The 18,512-nt window shown below is 47.0% G+C and overlaps 1 protein-coding gene across 4 annotated transcripts in view; it reads left to right on the top strand.

Annotated features, from left to right (window-relative positions):
* LOC135376470 (signal transducing adapter molecule 1-like) overlaps positions 1 to 18,512 on the top strand; it is a 76,018-nt gene that overhangs the window by 4,573 nt on the left and 52,933 nt on the right. Inside the window, exons 2-8 of one of the 4 annotated variants that reach the window (XM_064608985.1) lie at positions 3,780 to 3,940; positions 6,978 to 7,073; positions 7,125 to 7,207; positions 7,270 to 7,324; positions 7,388 to 7,442; positions 17,176 to 17,386; positions 17,443 to 17,522. In XM_064608985.1, coding sequence (XP_064465055.1) covers positions 3,780 to 3,940; positions 6,978 to 7,073; positions 7,125 to 7,207; positions 7,270 to 7,324; positions 7,388 to 7,442; positions 17,176 to 17,386; positions 17,443 to 17,522 — 741 coding nt within the window. Of the gene's footprint in view, positions 1 to 3,779; positions 3,941 to 6,977; positions 7,074 to 7,124; positions 7,208 to 7,248; positions 7,325 to 7,384; positions 7,443 to 17,175; positions 17,387 to 17,442; positions 17,523 to 18,512 lie in introns of all 4 variants that reach the window. The other 3 variants (XM_064608984.1, XM_064608983.1, XM_064608982.1) reach the window with 3 other exon arrangements.

The raw sequence follows: 18,512 nt of genomic DNA, 5'->3' as shown, positions 1-18,512 counted from the left end.
AAGGTGGTATAACGTACGATACATTAAAACGCAGTATTGTTATCCATCGTGCATCGCCTGCGCTCCAAACACAGAACTTGACCACGTAGCACGCGGAAGGCATAGAATGATACCGTTATCACTCGTGATTTGTATTTTCTTGCGCCTTTCCTCCTCTTTTTCTTTTCTTTTCTTTTCTCTTCTCTTCTAATATGTGTGAAGTGCAGGGCATATGCCTTTTTGGGACAATTAATGTAACTCCATAAGTGTCCCAAAAAAGCATACGCCTTCCGTTTTTAATCAATCAGCAGCAAAACAATGTCATTTGGGATGGTGGTTGGCTAAGAGCGTGCTATGTGATGAAGCTCTGTTTTTAGAGTGTAGTACAGAAAGTGATCCGCTAATGGGGGGGGTGGGAAGGGTGATGCAAACAGCTCCCGCACCGCATGACACGTACCCTAGTGACGCCACTGAGTTATTCACATTTACACGCACAATTTTGCATATTTATACGCTCTGCAAGTAACCGAGCGTTCTGCGCATATCTCCTCTCCCTGTTACTCCACTCGGAAAGCACCATTGGCTACGGCGGCGCCCTCCTTCTTCCCTCTCACTGCCTCCTCTCATGCGTAGATACGCACTTGCACAGCGTATACACCCACAGTTTAGAGAAACTCCCATGCTCAAAATTAGTCTGAAGCACGATAAGCAACATGTGGCAATTGCATCAACCCATTTGCCTTGTACATAGTCAACTTGCACCACATTTATTCTGGTACAGTGCAAGAAGGCAGGTTCACTGGAAACATGGATGTACTACTGCATCCGCTAGCTAGTGAACACTGTCTGTCTCTTTTGTGTTTGTTCATCATGCTTCTGGTGCAATGCAACTACTCCTGCGGTGCTATTCGCCTCGAGATCGAGCAGGTTCGCCACCACGTGGCTGCTCCGTGAACTGCCTTTAGTGGGGACGCGCCGCTTGAGCCGGTGCTTTCGCTGTGGTCATCGTGCTCGAAAACGTGCCCGGAAGGATCAATTTCTGGACATTTGTGCTTTTAAAATCGCTTCAAAATGAGTGAAAATGATTTGGTGGAAAACTTTTTTCAACTTCTCTAGTTCTCTGCACCAGCGTGCTTAGCAGAGAAGAAAACTACAGAAAGTGCATACGTTCCAGTACGCGGATTCCAGTCGGCCTTTGTTATATTATATTTGTCACTGCTGTTCTGTCTGTCAAACAAAATGTACCAAGAACTAAGGTAAATGTTGTAACAGTTTTTTTATCATAAGCATACAACTATGTCACAGTTATTTATAGAATGGCTTCTGTGCTAGCGGTTCGAAGTTACTTCATAATGCTAAGTTAGGATATTCTGCACACTCTAAACACAAGTTGCATCGAATATATGAAATATATGAATGCATGAATATATATATATATATTTATGATACGGGTGTCTTTAAATGTGTGAATTTCAAGCTTTCGTCTCATTCTCATCTGACCGTATGACAGGCTAGACTTTTATCTTTCACATACGTAATCATTGGAACACACACATTCAAGGTAAAATGCACCATCCCTGAACGTTCTATGTAAAACACGCGTGTATTGGGGTGTGTGAAGCACGTCTGCAACAGCGTGTTTCAGAATATACCTGCCGCTCGAACCAAAAACTTCGTTTAAATGTATTTCCTGACCGGTAGCACCCCACACACAGTCAGGTCCACCATTCGTGCACATTTGTACATTTAGATTCATTGTTATTGTTGATCAGTACATTGTACATTGAGATCAGTAGTGACAGGAATTTTGAGTTATTTTATTTTTTTAATCCTTGTCACGATGTAAGGTAGAAAGGTACAGGGAAAGACAGCTACACACAAGCGATGAAGAAATATTGGAGCGAGAGCAGCAAAAGACTAAAACAAAATCTAGCTTGGAACAAAGGAGGCAGTGTTTCCCTTCAAAAGCACACAGGAAATTTTCTTTTCACAACTTCACGACTTGAGCGTTTCGCAGTGCAGCACTTTTGTGAACTTCCACACCATAACAGCGTTCTAAATATCGCATTTCAACACATCCACAATATGTGAAGCACTGACAGCAGCATTTCATCCAGAAACACTGGGATATCTGCGTAGAAAAGCAAGAGCCTGCTGCGTCCGATCATGCCGTATCCCCACTAGGGCATCCGTCGCAGCGCCGCCCACAGTTCGATCTCGAGGCGAATAGAAAAACAAACAATATGGTTATTAAACATCCACAAAAGCTTTATGAAATTGCAAATAATGATGCATGGAGATATATACTATAAAGTATCAATGGTTACATCTTAACTCAAACATGAAATGGTATACACATCTTGATAAGGTCTGCAAAAAAGAAAAAGAACTATGTGATGTTTCTGCGCAACTTTATTTCACTAATAGAAGCACACGCTTTAACATACGGAAGTCAATTTATTTTGCACTTCACGTGTACTGCTTAAATTACAGAAATTGTGTCCAGTACCTAAAGAATAAACTAGTCTGTACATAGGGATTTGCTGGGAAACATTGTTTCCTCTAGCTTTACTTAGTGGCAGTCTTGTGCATACAGAATTGGGAGTACTCAAATTTAGGAGTCTATCTGAACACATCCTTCCACACTATCACTACTTTCCAATGGAATTTAAGAAGAAAAAAATTATGTAAAATTCTCTTTTGTAAAGCAGAATATGGCAAATGCACCAGAGATTATTTAAGCGGCTACTGAGTTCTTTGTAAGATTTCCAGCTATATCCTCAAATGAAATTCTTCTAACATTTATGCTATATTTTTTGTGCAATTATATATTGGTATATTGTATTTATATTGGTATTACATAAGACCTTCTATTTGTTGAATGTTCAGTTGTACCAGAACATTATGGCTAGTTAGATAATGGAATAACTACTGTTTGTAACCTCCAAACAAGCCAATTGACTTAAGCAGGTGCTTATGAGTGTGTAAACGATGTAAAAAAATTATTTTCCTCTTATTTAGTGTTTTATGAGAGCATAAATTATTTTTATGCTATCTTCAGTAACACTTGTATCTGTTGCGGCTCTGTGGTCTTCTTTGTAGATTTCGCTCATGCTCATGAGTGGATTTAAAGTAGCACAGAAGTCATTTTTAACACCCTGTTTTCTTCCTATAAAACTGTTAAATAGGCCAGTAAGATGCACAATGCGAAGTAATTCACACCACATAATTCACAGTCATAATTATCGCAGAAATTGAATTTAAAATATGCAAAAAAGGACCTTGCACAACGGTGGTTAAGAGCAGTACCAGCCTGTGATCTGCCTGGAACCTCACGTTGACGCTATAAGGAGAACTCTTGCTGATTGGTCTAGAGAAATGTTGTCTGCTACTCGGCTGTTGTCTGCTACTCGGCTGTTCGGGGTTCTGAAAAAGCCTTTCTCCTGGCTCGGTAATGATTCAGCCGCTCCTTCTATCCCCAATTCTCCCGGAGAACTGGCAAAACTGGTTTATGGTGGCAAAGGGACAAGACGCTGACCCCCACTGACCGGCGAACCTGAATGAGTTCTCCTTATAACATCATCGGTGACGTGGCATCGTACCTCGTCATCCTCGTTATACCTGGAGTGGCGAGTTAAGGGTGAACGCGCTGAGCCATGTTTATGTGAGTTTTTTCTGGGAAACAAATTGCACACACCAAAACCTTTCGCGCTATTCGGTAAAGTGACACACACACTTTCATCAGACGTCTTAATCTGAAATTTTTGGGATGGCCCTCTGTACTCCTTTAAATGTTTCAGACAAAGCAACCAGTGAGCGGAACACATCTGAAGACTGGGCCCTCATACTGGACATCTGTGACCGTGTGGGAACTCAACCTGGGGGACCAAAAGATTGCCTGCAGTGTATAATGCGACGCATGAATCATACAATTCCTCAGGTTGCACTTCAGGCCCTCGTGGTATGTGGTTATGATTTGTGCCTTTGTTGCGTGCATCAGTGCGAAGGATGTGGAATTACTACAACGACAAGGTGCTATTACATCATGCACAAAATGTTGCTTGGAAAGTACAGTGAACTCTCTATTTGCCGTGTATTGTTGTGTATAGTTCAACTCCGCATATAAGGCGAACCCCCGATTAGAAAAGTGCGTATTGTCAATAATATATTTTTTATTATGAAAGATTACAGAAGCGAAATGGCGATGACAAGCTGGTGGTGCATGACTGTGAAGTAAGACCCGAAGCAAGGAGTTGAGACACATTCTCGTTTGTACAACGAGAATTGGTCTGAACTCCTTGTCTCAGGTTTTACTTCACAGTCATGAAAGATTACGTTGAATTCTTAGTTGTCACCATCACTAGACACATCGTCTGCAAGAGCATCTTCCTCTTTGTCATTGTCCATCCACAGTTGGCCATCTTCGGTGCTGTTGAGGCCGTTGGAGATGCCACATTTGAGAAATGCTTTACATTTCTTGTGGAAGCTGCTGCCATGCATTGCTTACCAATTGGGCAATAGTGCTAAGTGGCACTCTTTCCTCTCGCTGTTGGTCAGCCCACTCGGCAACTTGTTTTTGGGTGTCCACATGGTTGCCCGGGACCACGGAATAGACACCGCATGCTTGAACAAGCAAAAGGCTTCACACGTTGCGCATGCCATCCCCGGATCCACATCTCAGACACAGCAAACTACCTCTCTGCGGCGACGGCGTTGGTTTCTTTGGCATAGAGCGGGGGTGCCAAACTCATTCGTGTCTGTGGGCCGCATTGAGCCATGGAGATCTACGCGGGCCGCATACGACAGGTTAGGGATACCCTGTTTCTGATATGGATGACACAACACAGAACTTCAAGCAAAGTATGTTTGCGTTACTTAGCATTGCTCAGAGGGTCAGCAATCATTTTTATTTGCTGTGTACTGAGGAAACTTCCCACCTCTTGTGTTTAACTATTGCATCGAAATCAGGGTGAAAGTGATTGTGCAGTTGTGATCTTAACGACTGCTTTGAGGTGTGTGTTAGTTAGTTGTGAACGTAGCTTTGAATTATTCGGGTTCATCACAGAAAACATCTGCTCGCTGACGTATGTTGACAAAGTTGTCTCTCAACGTAAAGCCACAAATTATTATTAGATGCATGTTGTACCGAATCACCTTCCAACGAACTTGTTCTTATCGGTGTGTCGCACTGCACGTACCTGCCAACTCTTCCTGGATTATCGGGGAGACTCCCGAATGTCGTTGTGTCTTCCAATTGTACGGAGGTGCCATCCAATCTCCAGGAAAATTGGGGCCTCTCATTTTCCTTTAAAAGCTGCGCAAACGCATTCCCGAAGAAGACAGCCCGTAACACGTGTTTGCAGCATGACCATCTATGGCTGGAGGTCGCGGCAGATTGCGTGTTTCATTGTGTCGGTGTTTCTCGAGAAGACATGCTATCGTCCTATCGTCAGTCCAGCCTCCTACGATAGTTTCGTCTCCTCTGATGGCGATCTCCAAACAGAAGAAATACCTGCACATGTGATGTGTGACGTGATGTGATAGAAGAAAAAAAAAGTGCAAAGTGCCTTTTCAAGGGCTTTCTGATTGAGCACAACCAGCCGCGCAGCATAAGCGACCACGTGTGACCGCTGTTCCGGAAGATGTTCCCAAAATGTGACGAAGCAAACGAAACTGGTGTAGACGGATGAAGACCACTGCCATCATCAGTGAAATGGCTGCAGCCGTGCAAAATGCAGTGTTGGAGAGCCTGAGACGACACATCTTCGCAATTGCGGTTGACGGAGGCAACAATAGTGTGTCTCAGCCCCACATGATAGCGGCTACTTATTGCGTAGAGGAATCGCAATCCAATGGCGTCCAAAATTAATGCGTCCCCCCGCCCCCCTATTTTCCCCCTTTAGTATGCTCTATCAGATCTTGTAAAGCCAATTTCTGTAAAAAGACTGGACGTTCTGGACGATACGATGCCACCAAGGCTTACCGAACAGGGCACCAAGAGAGCGAGCTTTCTCTTGGACCATCTCATCGCTGATGACAGCTTCCTTTGTACGTACATTCCCAAACCATAGCATGAGCAGGGCTTCCAGTTCTTCAAGCTGCAGTGGAAAACGTCGCATGGCTGTCGATTCCGCGGCATTCATATTCAGCCATTTCTCGGTGTCCTTTAGAATGATAGCAATGGTTGACATAGCAAAGCTGACCTCAAGTTTATCCTGGACCCATTCCCTGACCTCCTGGATGGATTCTGATGGTCTCTGTCTCCTGTGTTCGCATATTTCATGTTTCACACCAGCGTTCAACTCCATCCTTTTCCGCTTGAGGCCTGACAAGATGGTATGCTTCCTACACTACAAATGCGACCTACACTAGAACGGCAGGCACAAGTTCCCGCATGAAGATCAGTGTTTTGGACGTGCTTCAAACAGTTGTGACGTCAGACTGACCTTCCCCCTCAGTGTCCTCCAATAACCCTGTTTTCCTTGGAGTTGGTATGACTCAACAAAAAGAAGAAATGTAACCAAGGAAAGGGTACAGCTTTCCTTTTTGTATAGTGCCTTCAGCCCAGAAACAAAAAGGGTGTCCTCACAGGGCATGTATTGTAAGCTCCCTCTTATAATCTTTCCATAAACTCTGTAGATGCTGAAAGATCTTTCAGCAGGTATAAAATGATTGCAGGTCACAGACCTTTGTATTTGTCAGAGGAGAAATCAAGATACCATGTATGTAATGCTGAGCCACAACAGTGCTTTCAATCTGTAATTTTGTAAAATATTTTCGTCCCCACATTATTCAAGAAAATTAAGTGTTTCCCATTTCAAGCAGCTGTTGACTGCTTGCTGCAGAAAATAACTGAATTTACAAGTCAGTGCCACATAATTTTGAATTTTCCGCAGCAGAAAAGCAGGGGCCTTAGTTATCCCTTGATTATTTCATTACACGTGACAACTTTGTGTGTTCGCTAATTCAGTGAAATGAAAATTTCTCATACTTTCCAGCTGCTAGATGCATGTGTAAAGAACTGTGGCAAAATCTTTCACCTGGAAGTGTGTTCGAGAGAATTTGAGACTGAATGCAAAAAGCTGCTATCAAAGGTGAGTGAAGTGGGAAAAGGGATTTGTTGTTTCATCATGCATCATTTCAAGGGTCATCCTAAAGTTGTGGAGAAAATGAAAGGGCTTCTAAAGAAGTGGGCAGAAGAGGATTTCTGCAATGACCCACAACTCAAGTGAGTGTGCCTTAGAACCAGGTACGATGCCCTCCTTGTAGCCTTATCCCGTCTCTCTACAGCAAACTCAAGGGCGATGGTCTTGATTTTGGAGGTGCTTCTCCTGAAAAGCAGCCAGTGAGCAGAGATACGTTTTTTTGTGTGGTCGTTTGTACTCACTTTGTTTTCTTTTTGTAGCAGAAGCATATTGAGGAGTCCAAGGCAATAATGAAGGAACAGGAAGATTTGGCCCGTGGTGAGGCCCCTCACATAACACAGTTTAGCTCTTGTTCTAGTCTGTACCCTACAAACTGCATTCAAATAGAACTAAATAATGAGTGAGCATGGCTCATTTTTTTACACATTAACATTGTCTAGATCATCACCTAATCATGGTAGTCAAACACTGCTCCACACTTAAGTGTATTGCTCATCACAGTGTGTTTCCAATTTAAATGTCTGGTGCAGGTGGTTTGACATGTTAGCGAATTGCATGTGAGGCACATTGTAAAGGAAGCTATAGCAAGAAGTGAAGCCAAGACGTCCGTACCGAAGGAACCGTTCGGGTTTATTGCCAAAACGAAAAGGTAATGTCGGTGGGGGATGCAAGGCGCGAGGTCACGAAGCCAGCGGTGACTCATCTTCCTTTACACTCCGCCGCCCGAAAAGGTGGTCAGCTGTCTGCTTCCAGTCTGTAGAGAAGCTGGACCGGCCTGTTGAGTGTCCGTCCTCCTGGCAGGGTCACTTCGCACGACCGTATCCTTCCGTCTGGGCTGACCCTGACCTGGCTGACTCGCCCTAAAGGCCAAGATATTCGTGGTCTCTGCTCAGCGGATATCAGCACCAGGTCACCGACCTTAACACTGCGTGACTGGACAGGCTTGCAGGTGTTGGCCGATCGCAAGGAAAGGATATATTCTTTCGTCCACTTTTCCCAAAGCCGGTCTGTCAACCTCTCCTGGTAAATCCATCGTCGTCGTAGGTCCACGGGAGTTGACCCGGTTGCGGCTCTTGGCTCGCGTGATGAGAGAGCGGTGAGCCTGTGGCCTACTAAAAAGTGGGAGGGGGTGATGGCCGCAAAATCGTTTGGGTCTTCCGAGACGTATGTTAGTGGCCGAGAATTCATCACAGCTTCGATTTCGGCGAGGACCGTAGCAAGATCTTCGTATCCAAGGGTGCTTCTGCCTAGAATCTTGCGCAGGCACGTCTTTACGGTTCGAATCAGACGCTCCCAGAACCCACCCCACCAGGCTGCTCGTTCTACGATGAACTTCCATGAGAGGCGGCGCCCCGTGAGGAACCCGCTTACTTGAGGATGCTGCGACAGCCTATCGAGGGTGAGATCGCGCCGCACTCGCTTGAACGTTCTAAAATTATCCGAATACATCGTCTCAGGGATACCTCTTCGCGACAGGAATCTTCTGAATGCCATCAGGAAATCTTCGGCCGACATAGATTTAGTCAATTCCAGGTGGACTGCTCTAGTCACCGCACAAGTGAAGATTAGGATGTAGCACTTCCTAGCGGACCGCTCCGAGCATTTGTAGTACAGTGGTCCTGCGTAATCCGTACCGGTGACTGTAAAAGGCGGCGCCTGGGATAAACGGTCTCGTGGCAGAGGAGCAGTGGCTTCTGCGCAGGCCTGGGCCTTTGCTCGGCGACAGATACGGCATCCGTGCAGAGTCTTCTTCACTACTTGACGTCCCCGAATAATCCAATGCTCTTCGCGCAGTACTGCCAAGGTTTCTTGAACTCCGGCATGAAGCAGTCTTGTGTGTGCCCGGATAATCAGCATTGCCGTAACCGGGTGATCCGAAGGTATGACAATGGGGTGCTTCGCTGATTCGTGGAGATCGCTGTACTGCAGTCGACCTGTCATGCGGAGGACGCCTTTCCCGTCATGAAACAGCGATACATTCTGAAGGGACTTGTGAGTGGTCGGATGAGGCCCAAAAGACTCACGCTGAGCCGTCAAAATCCAGTACTCTTCCGCCGCTGAGATCTCCTCGGCTGTAAGGACACCAGTCTTCTTCTGGGAGGGGTGCGTACTGTTGTGCAGGAACCTCAAGGCCCAGGCGGTGACCCGCAGCAGCTTGTGAAGCGAACTGTACCTGTCCGCATTCATTATGGGAACCTTTACAGATGCGGGCGCGGAGTACAAGTCGCTACCCTTAGCCTCGTTTCGCACCTCCTCAGACGTTTCTTGCGGAACCCGCCAAGGTGGAGGCCAAGACTGCTGATCGATGAGCCATGACGGACCTTTCCACCAGAGTTTGCTCTCTATCAGGTGAAGACATGAAGTACCCCTTGTGAGCAGGTCTGCAGGATTGTCATGGCCCGGACAATGTCGCCACTGATGAGGATCCGTAACGCCCTGTATTTCAGCCACTCGGTTCTGCACGAACGGTTTCCAGTCGCTTGGTGCTCCGTAAATCCAGTGCAGTGTTATCTCCGAGTCCGTCCACAGAATAGTCGCGGCATGAGTTACTGCTAACGCACTCTGAACGAACTTCAAAAGCCGAGAAGCGATTACTGCGCCCATCAGTTCCAACCTTGGTAGTGAGACTGTCTTCAGCGGAGCAACTCTGGTCTTCGCCAAAACGAGGCACGCTTCGGTATATCCACTACCGTCATTAATCACAAGATAAGCTGCTGCCCCATATGCTCGCGGACTGGCGTCGCTGAAAATGTGCAACGAGCAGGAGGCTTCAGAAATGTTGAGAGCAGTTAACCTCCGCGGTAGGGAAACGCGAGCCAGTAGGGGTACCTGCCTGCACCATGTAGACCACGTGCTCATGAGATCTTCTGGTAGCCGGTCGTCCCAGTTCAGCTTTGCCAGCCAAATACGTTGTAGCAGAATCTTGGCCGTGACAACGTATGGCGTCACGTAGCCGAAGGGATCATAGATACGTGCAACGGCTTGAGGCACATAACGCTTAGTGCCGGTGTTCAAGTTACTCTCGAGGAACTCCGTGATGGATTTCAGGGAGTACCGGATTTCATCGGTGCTGATGTCCCAACCGAGTCCAAGAACCTTCCTCTGTGACGTAGCGGATGGGCTTGCAGTTCCATCGGCCTCGAAAGTTCCCTGAAGCTCCGAGCGGTTGGTAGTCCATTTCACCAGCTTCATGCCAGCGTCACGGAATATTGCTTGTGATTCGTGGTAAAGAGTGAGCGCCTCCTGGACGGTGGCGACGCCGACAACGAGATCGTCCACATAAAAGTGGTTTGACAGCAAAGGAGCTGTCTGCGGGTACGATGTCTCTGCTGACTTTAGATGATGACGTATAGTCGCTGCAAGGAGGAAGGGGCTCGATTTCGCTCCGAAGGGAACCCGTGTCATCCGCCAAGTCTCAACCGGTGGCAAAGGTTCACCCGTCTTAGGAGGAGCGGCATACCACAAGAATCGCAGACAGTCACGGTCGGATGGGTCCAGTTGAATTTGAAGGAATGCCTTCTCTACATCCGCCGTTAGAGCCACTTCGTATGTGCGAAACTGTAGCAACAGTTGTAGGACGTCGGGGTTCAGGTTTGGTCCAGCGTGTAAGGCCTCGTTGAGGGAGATGCAACCAGGGGACTTCGACGACGCATCGAATACAATACGGACCTTTGTAGTCTCGCGGTCTCTTCGTATGACTGCATGGTGCGGCGTGTGATACAGAGGTCCAGACACTGACTCAGGCGCAGAAACACGCTCAGCGTGATCGAGATTAAGGTATTGCCGAATGGTAGAATCATACTCTTCCATCAGTGCTGGATCTCGTCGTAGTTTCCTTGTAGTAGCCTCAAGTCGTTGAATCGCTAACGCCTTATTGTCTCCTAAGGCTGGTTGCCTTTCCGATTTCCAAGGTAGGCGTACAACGTAACGACCGTCAACCAGCTTTGTGGTGGCCCGAAAATCCTGCAGAACGGAATCGGTGTCGAGGTCAGATGGATAGGGGTCAGTAATGCCTAAATGTTCTAGTTCCCAGAACGCTTGTAGCTGAGAGTCGATACTCGCAGTATCTTCGGATAGCACGCCTACCCGCATCACCTCGACGTTTCGACTGCGGATGCTGCCGTCTCGACTTGCGCCTTGAACTGTCCACCCGAAGAGCGTCTCTGCTGCTACCAGGTACTCGGACAACCGGACTGTTACGCCGGTGACTGCTTTCCAGTAAAAGTCGGATCCAAGTAGCAGGGAGATTTCGGTAGGAGCTGAGGGCTCGTCGGCAAGCTGGAGACCCATGCTTTTCACATGCTGTGCCGCTGTCGAATTCAAGGACGGTAAGCTGTCCGAGCAGATGTCGTCGTACTCCACTGCTTCGATCACGATACTCGCGGAGGAGAACTGGCTCCGTAAAAGCACTTGAACGCAACGGTACTTCTTGCGGCGCGAAGAGACGTTGCCAAGAGTATGGACCCTCAAATTTTCGGTTCTGATCATGTTGCACCCGATCTTCGTCGATACTTCTTGACGGATGAAACTACGCTGGCTGCCACCGTCGAGAAGGATTCTGGCTAGGATCCTCCGGCCGTTGCTTCCTTCGAGCCACACCTTAGCAGTTTGCAGCAGTACCTCAGAGCGTGGAGATGAAAAAATAGTTGATGACGACAAGGACGTCACAACGTTTTCGGTGGAGGTAGTGGCGGCAAGCGCAGAAGAGGGATTGGAGGCGGCAGGCTGTTCAGTCCTAGACGAGCCCAGGCATAGCTGAGTGAGATGTCGCCTGTGACAGCGTCCACATCGGAGCTTCCAGCAGACACGGCAGTCCTTGGAGCGGTGGCCCTTCTTTCCACAGAGGAAACAACAACCTTCGCGACGTAGGGTATTTCTGATTTCATCTGGACTCAGCCCTCTGTCACAGCTTTCCAGAAGATGCTGGGAGGACTTGCATAAGATGCATGAAGAGTCCGTCGCATTGGCCGTAAGTGACGACGCAGAAGGTGTTAAGGGTGCCCTGCGTTTCGGAAGGGGAACGTCCTCCGCTGAACGTCGAACTCGCTCGCGGCACTCAATCTCAGTCTCAAGGAAGTCCAGAAGAGATGTCAGTGTGTCAACAGTCGACTCTTCATCCTTCTGTTTATAGTATTCCAATTCGAGTTCCTTGGGGATCTTCCGCAGGACAGCCTCACGAACGGCAATCGCGTACTGGCTCAGCGTGACTCCGAGGCTCTTCAGGTTCCTTATTCTGACTGTAACCGTCTCGTGCAGCTCACGCAAACCCTTGACATCGCTAATGGACGTCACCGGCTTGAGATCAAAGAGCGATCCCATGTGTTCGGTCACCAGAAGCTCGCTCTTTCCAAACCGCTTCTTAAGGATCTCAACTGCAGTCGCGTAATTCCCGTCGAGGATCGTAAGGCCTTCAATGGCACGAGCTGCTGGTCCGGTAACGAGGGAGACAAGATATTTCAACCTGTTGACGTCAGTCAGACGCTGGTTATCGTGAACTGTTGCCCGGAATTGGTCCCAGAAACCCTGCCATTTAGACAGGTCTCCGTTGAAGGTGTCGATCTTCAGCTTCGGCAGGGTAATACCATCTGCAGGGGATGCGAGACGTTGGACTGTCGGCAATGATGGGGCATCACCTGTAGCGGGCGACACTTGCGTCGAGGTCAAAGTGCCCAGCGCAGCGCGGACTTGAAACCTGATTGCTATGACCGATTCCAGATAGCGGTCGCAGGCCTCGCGCTCACTTTCCACAAGCTCGTCTGTGATGAGATTCTGGATCACCTGGTCTTGCTGGCTAAGGGCCGAAAACTTCTCATCCAGGAAGCCTAGTTTATCTCGTAGTTGATCGCGAGGCAAAGGCGTCGTAGTCAGAAGAGTCTTCAGTTCGGTGATAGTGCGAGTAATCGAAGATCGTGCTGACGTTCGAAGCTTCTTTAGGTGCTCGAGATTCGCCATTGTCCAGTTTCGGTACGGTCCCTCCTTCCAAGTCTTGTCAACGCTCCTTGGTCGTCTGTAGTCCGGGGCTCCCGGGTTTCGGCACCAAATATAGCAAGAAGTGAAGCCAAGACGTCCGTACCGAAGGAACCGTTCGGGTTTATTGCCAAAACGAAAAGGTAATGTCGGTGGGGGATGCAAGGCGCGAGGTCACGAAGCCAGCGGTGACTCATCTTCCTTTACAGAAGCAATCACTATCGTTAGATCTGTTTGTCATACTGCTGCACAACATGAAATACTTAGAGCATATAATGCATTGTGGTGCATTATAGTGTTGTGCATTATATTGTTGAACATATCCTGAAGAGGTCATACAACATGTAGCTTTACACTTCGCATGGGCGTTCATCTAAGTGGCATGTTTGGGAAAACCGCATGATAGACGGCAAGCACGAGTACACAAAGAGCAGACAGAGAAATCGTATGTCAAGGTAACCAAATGGGTCTAGTGCATAGAAATCTTAAGGAGTATGCTAGAAGGAAATCTCCAAAACTGGGACGTACGGGCGAGGGGAGAGCCATATTGAATCAGCTACTGTTGCCGCGGCACATGCAAACAAAGGAATCCAGTAAGCATACAGCAAACATAACGGCAAAAATGTTTTTGGAACAGTAACACACCGCCAGAACCTATGAAACCGTAAGATATATGAAAACACATACACACACACACACACACGAAGAAACAGACACGACACGGACGCCACATGGGGTCGCCGCTGCCGCTGCCTCAACCAGCCTTAACTACAAGCCTGGATAGGGGTGGACACTGACAAAATATGTAGCCGACGGTAGCAGAGGAGCAACCGAGCAAGTGTTGCAACAGGTTTCGGAACTGTGGCTGCTTTCACGGGCTGGAAATACACAACGTTTCCTCGGCTGATTCAATATGGCTGCCTCTGAGCGCATACATTGAGAGAGGGAAGCGCCCCGTTCAAGTGCTTTGCTCTTCTCCGATTCTCTTCCCCAGCTTTCCTTCTAGCCTCTCTCCATAAGATTTCTATGGTCTAGTAAACATGGGACGCTGTCGAAGCATCAGTCACCCTCAGCTCATTAGAGAAGTATAATACAGAGGGTGGCAAGGAGACCAAGGCCTATAGACACAAACCCTGTCAGATCAGAGTTTAATGACTTCAAGTAGGCAATGCATCCGTGGTAGATGTAACAAAAAGTGCTTACCCATAATCAACATATGGGCCTTGGCTACTGTGGGTGCTGACAGCGATGCATGGTTAGTTTCTATGCCCTATTAGCGCGAGTGTTTTCTCCTCTGTCGGGCGCGTATGTGTAGATGCGCTGTACACATTTGGCAGTTTTCCAATTCCACTAATTTTAGGGGTACGTGTTATACACTGGGAAATATGGTACTTCATCTGGTTGGTTTTAGTGCACAAAAATTTGCTGTCAAATGCTTTGTTGTGTGTTATATTCTTTTGCATGATGTCCCACGAAAATTTCAGCTCCAAGACATACGGGTGTTTCTGTAACTAGGTAAAAAAAGTCTGATCCGTGACGGTAGCATGAACGTGTCGTTCGGGATCGAGTGCACGTGACGTAACGTAATGCTAGTTTTGATATTCCGTTGGCTCCAAACGCATCACCCGTAGGCGACAGTGTCACTCGCAGGAATGACAGCCTCAACCCTGTCGTTATGCAGAGCAAGAGCTGTGGAGATGGCTGCAAGTTACTTTGCATGTCTCCTGTCCTGTTGCCTTTGTGCCATTAAACACATAATCAATCAATCAATCAATCAATCAATCAATCCTGTCAACACACCCACAGTTGCAGTCGGTGTTTAGATAGCACAACAATGCGTTTGTATCAGATGAGACCTCTTTTGTGAAACTGCTTCACTGCAGAGGCTACACTTCACAATCATCCATGTACAGATTATCAGAGCAATACACAAGGGTCTGCCTAAACTTGTGCCTAAACAGTGCTCCACTTGTCAACTGTCCTGACGGCGCCTTCACTGGAATTTAATATTGTGACTAACTCTGCCCATTCCTTCTGCCTGTCTAATTGCGTGTAGGACGGCGACAAAATGCCTGTGAATGAATTGCGGTGCTCGATCATGAACTGCAACATCATTTGATATTACTTGTGCATTGGGCGATATGCGTGAGACGTTTTCTTCATCGTCAACGTGTCGCCATCTGCTTTCAAAACAAGCAGCATTCCACATGATTCTCCTCCTGCTGTGCAATTGGCTGAAAGTGTGGCGTCTCGTTCCCAGAAGTCTTAAACCCTGCAAATAAACCAAGTCTAACAATAGTCAACAAACCAAGCGCTAATGATAAAGGCGACGTTGAAATACCGAAACTGGCAGGTATCGCTCCCGCTGGTCGTAATCACTTCCCAGCTATACTCCTCTGTCGACACTGTCGGTGGCGCTCGACAGTGGCTTGTAATAGGGCCTCTGGGAGAATGCTGCAACATTTCTTGCTTGTTTTCTCTTGCCCGCAGATATGTTAATTTTCCACCACGGAAAGCTTGGGGCTTTGATGATAATAGCTAGGAAAAAAAGAAAAACTGTGTTTCGAGACACACAAATGCCGGCTGGGCTCAGTTCTTCATAAAGTAGGTGCAAGAAGCGACAGAAGGAAACAGTGACCTGGCCCTTCCTGTTTACTTCTCACTGTTGTTTTTTGGGGTAGCTGTGGCATTTCAACCTTCTGCCGTTATGAGCAGAAGCATAGAAATGAAATCTGAAGAGTGAGGTCCATGTTCTTCTCGCCCTCCTTGCGGCATTTCTTGAGGATGAACTGGCTACTGTGGATGGATGGCCTGGGGATGCCAAACAATTTGCGCGTCTCGAGACAATGATTTTGCACTTGTTTTTCAGCTATTACCATTGTAGTAGGGAGTGTATTGTGTAGTGGGATGGAGTAAATCCAACATGCATGTTCTGTTATCGCCAAAAAATGCTACGTAGACTTGACAAATTTGAGTTCATTTCAATAAATTAAATAGAGTAATTAATCCATTAAGTGGAGTTGATGAAATTATTCTTAGTATGTGGCAAAAGTTAGCCATTGATAGCATGTTTTTCCACAGTATGCTTCTATTAAAATTTTTTTTACGTGGTTACTGAAACATCCTGTATAATTATTTTACTATGTATACTTGCATAGGTATAGTACTCCCGTTTGACTACTGCAGTTTTTCCCCAAAAATGTTATTATGAGGTCGGTTTGCCTCACCAACGTCATGTTGAAAAATATCATACAGTTATTACTCCAAAGCGTTTAGTAACAACAGGAATTTCTAAACTCTACCTCTGTGCCTGAGGTCTGTCGGGATGTGAAATTTCTCTAAAGGGGCACTAAAATGCAAAAACAACTGGGTCTCAAATGAAAGTCTGTGTTTCAATTAGTGTAATGCAAGCAAAATTTTTTCACACAGCACTACCGTTTAGAAGAAAAACTCAAAGGAAACAGGAGCCGTCTTTGGCGGCAACGAATTGGATCCCCAGGAGGCAAAGATTGGCGGCATTCAATGAGACAGCAGGAGAAGCACGTGCATACCTATCGCGGTAGTGTGGATTTTGAACGGATCCGATCGTAGTGTTCCGTATATGTGCGGCATGATGTGCACTGCTGCCTTTTTCGATACCGATTCACTGAATTGTAGCCCACAACAGCTCTCGTGAATGTTGCACCAGCAACATTTATCTTCACGTCCTTCGGACAGCGACGCCAGTCCGCTTCGCAACGTGCACTATGTTTTTCACCGGGACTGCTACATAACGTGGCATGTCCAGCATGGACTAAAAACACCGATGCACGAGCTGAAACGACGTTCACTGCTTAGCACCGAAACAGGAAAGAGTCTGGTATAATTTCGATTGTAGCTCCGTAATGGAATCAAAGTTTTGAATTATGACAAGTACGAAATTAACATAGCGTGTAACGTAATTTGAAGTGAACTTGTTTTTGCATTTTAGTGTCCCTTTAAGGCATGTCTCAGCTGGTTGAACTAATCCACATCTAGTTGTTTGGCGCCTTTAGTTTAGTTGTAGCTCAGACCCATGTTTTATTTTGTTGTCATATCCGCACAGCGATAGAGCTGTCTCTGCAGGACAGCAGTGCCACTTCACCGAAGGGGAGCCTCTACCCTTCTGCAATCTGTCAGTCATCAGCAGCCACCAGTGCGCAGCCACCCAACAATGCACAGACACGCAAAGTGCGTGCCCTCTATGATTTTGAGGCAGCTGAAGACAACGAGCTCACTTTCCGAGCAGGGGAAATCGTCATTGTATTAGATGACAGGTCAGTTTACTTCTTCAGTACAGGAGTGCACAGGGTCATTTTATTTTACCCTGTAGTGACTCTAACTGGTGGAAAGGATCAAATCATCGAGGTGAAGGTCTCTTTCCTGCAAATTTTGTAACTGCGGACGAGCCTGGTGAGTGGACACCTGTGTACTATAGTGATAGAAGCCACAAGTGGTTCAGCACTGGTCCATGTGTGTTGCTGTACCCTTCTTTTCAGGAAAATAGAAGACCCGGGTTGGCAGTTTTGGTTGGTCATTCTTGATTGCTTCAACAATTGCTCAGAATTCGGAGTGTTAAATGTGACTAACACCACGCTATGGACAAACACTAGGTTTCTGACTAGAGGAGCATGGACGGTCAGAACACGGTGGACGGTGGACCATTTTTGTCACTCAATCAAGTTCGATTTGGGAATTTCGGTGTTTCGTGTGTTTGCTATTGTGGTTTGCGTCCCTGACAAGTGGTGTCGCCAGTACCACATTGTGCAGTTTTGGTTTCGATATGTTTCGGTGTCGTTGGAGATACGTAAAAAGGTGTCCATGGAACGGTGGTCTTTCTGTCTCTTGAGTTATGCAATGGCCTTGATGTTGTTGATCGTGGTCCTTCAGGAAAGTGGATAGCGTCAATGCACTAATGGCGAAGCTTTTGGCAATGTCACACATTTTGCGTCTGCTGTCAACAGCCCTCAGCACTGGTATCTCCTTATCCAGGGCAAATTGCTTTCGCTTCGCACTCACGGGTTCGCCGCATGTCATCTATGAGCCTGACATTTTATCGTGGCTTGCAACTACATAAGCACGTTGCTCCGCATCTTACGTATCGCAAATGACGTCACGTGAGAGCCTGGCATTATTGGTCACAAGTGCGTTTCTACCAGTCGCTCTTTGTGATGGGGTCAATACGCCCTGCGAAGTGGTGACCCACATTTGGATGTATTGTCTCGCGTTCGTTAACCTTGAGGAAGGGGGGAAATTCAGTCTCCTAGAAGGATGGGGCACAGTGTTGGGTGCAATGTACGGCGCAGCAGAGCGGCGTTCATTATCCAGCCGAACAATTTCGTTGTAAAAGTTTAACATGTAGTAGGAAAGACCAGAAAAACAGTTCGCTATTCCGGTATGTTC

This window comes from Ornithodoros turicata, unplaced genomic scaffold (assembly GCF_037126465.1).
Source record: "Ornithodoros turicata isolate Travis unplaced genomic scaffold, ASM3712646v1 ctg00001113.1, whole genome shotgun sequence".
Lineage (NCBI taxonomy): Eukaryota > Metazoa > Arthropoda > Arachnida > Ixodida > Argasidae > Ornithodoros > Ornithodoros turicata.
Note: the sequence above shows the minus strand (reverse complement) of the source record. Positions and strands in the feature narration are given on the sequence as shown.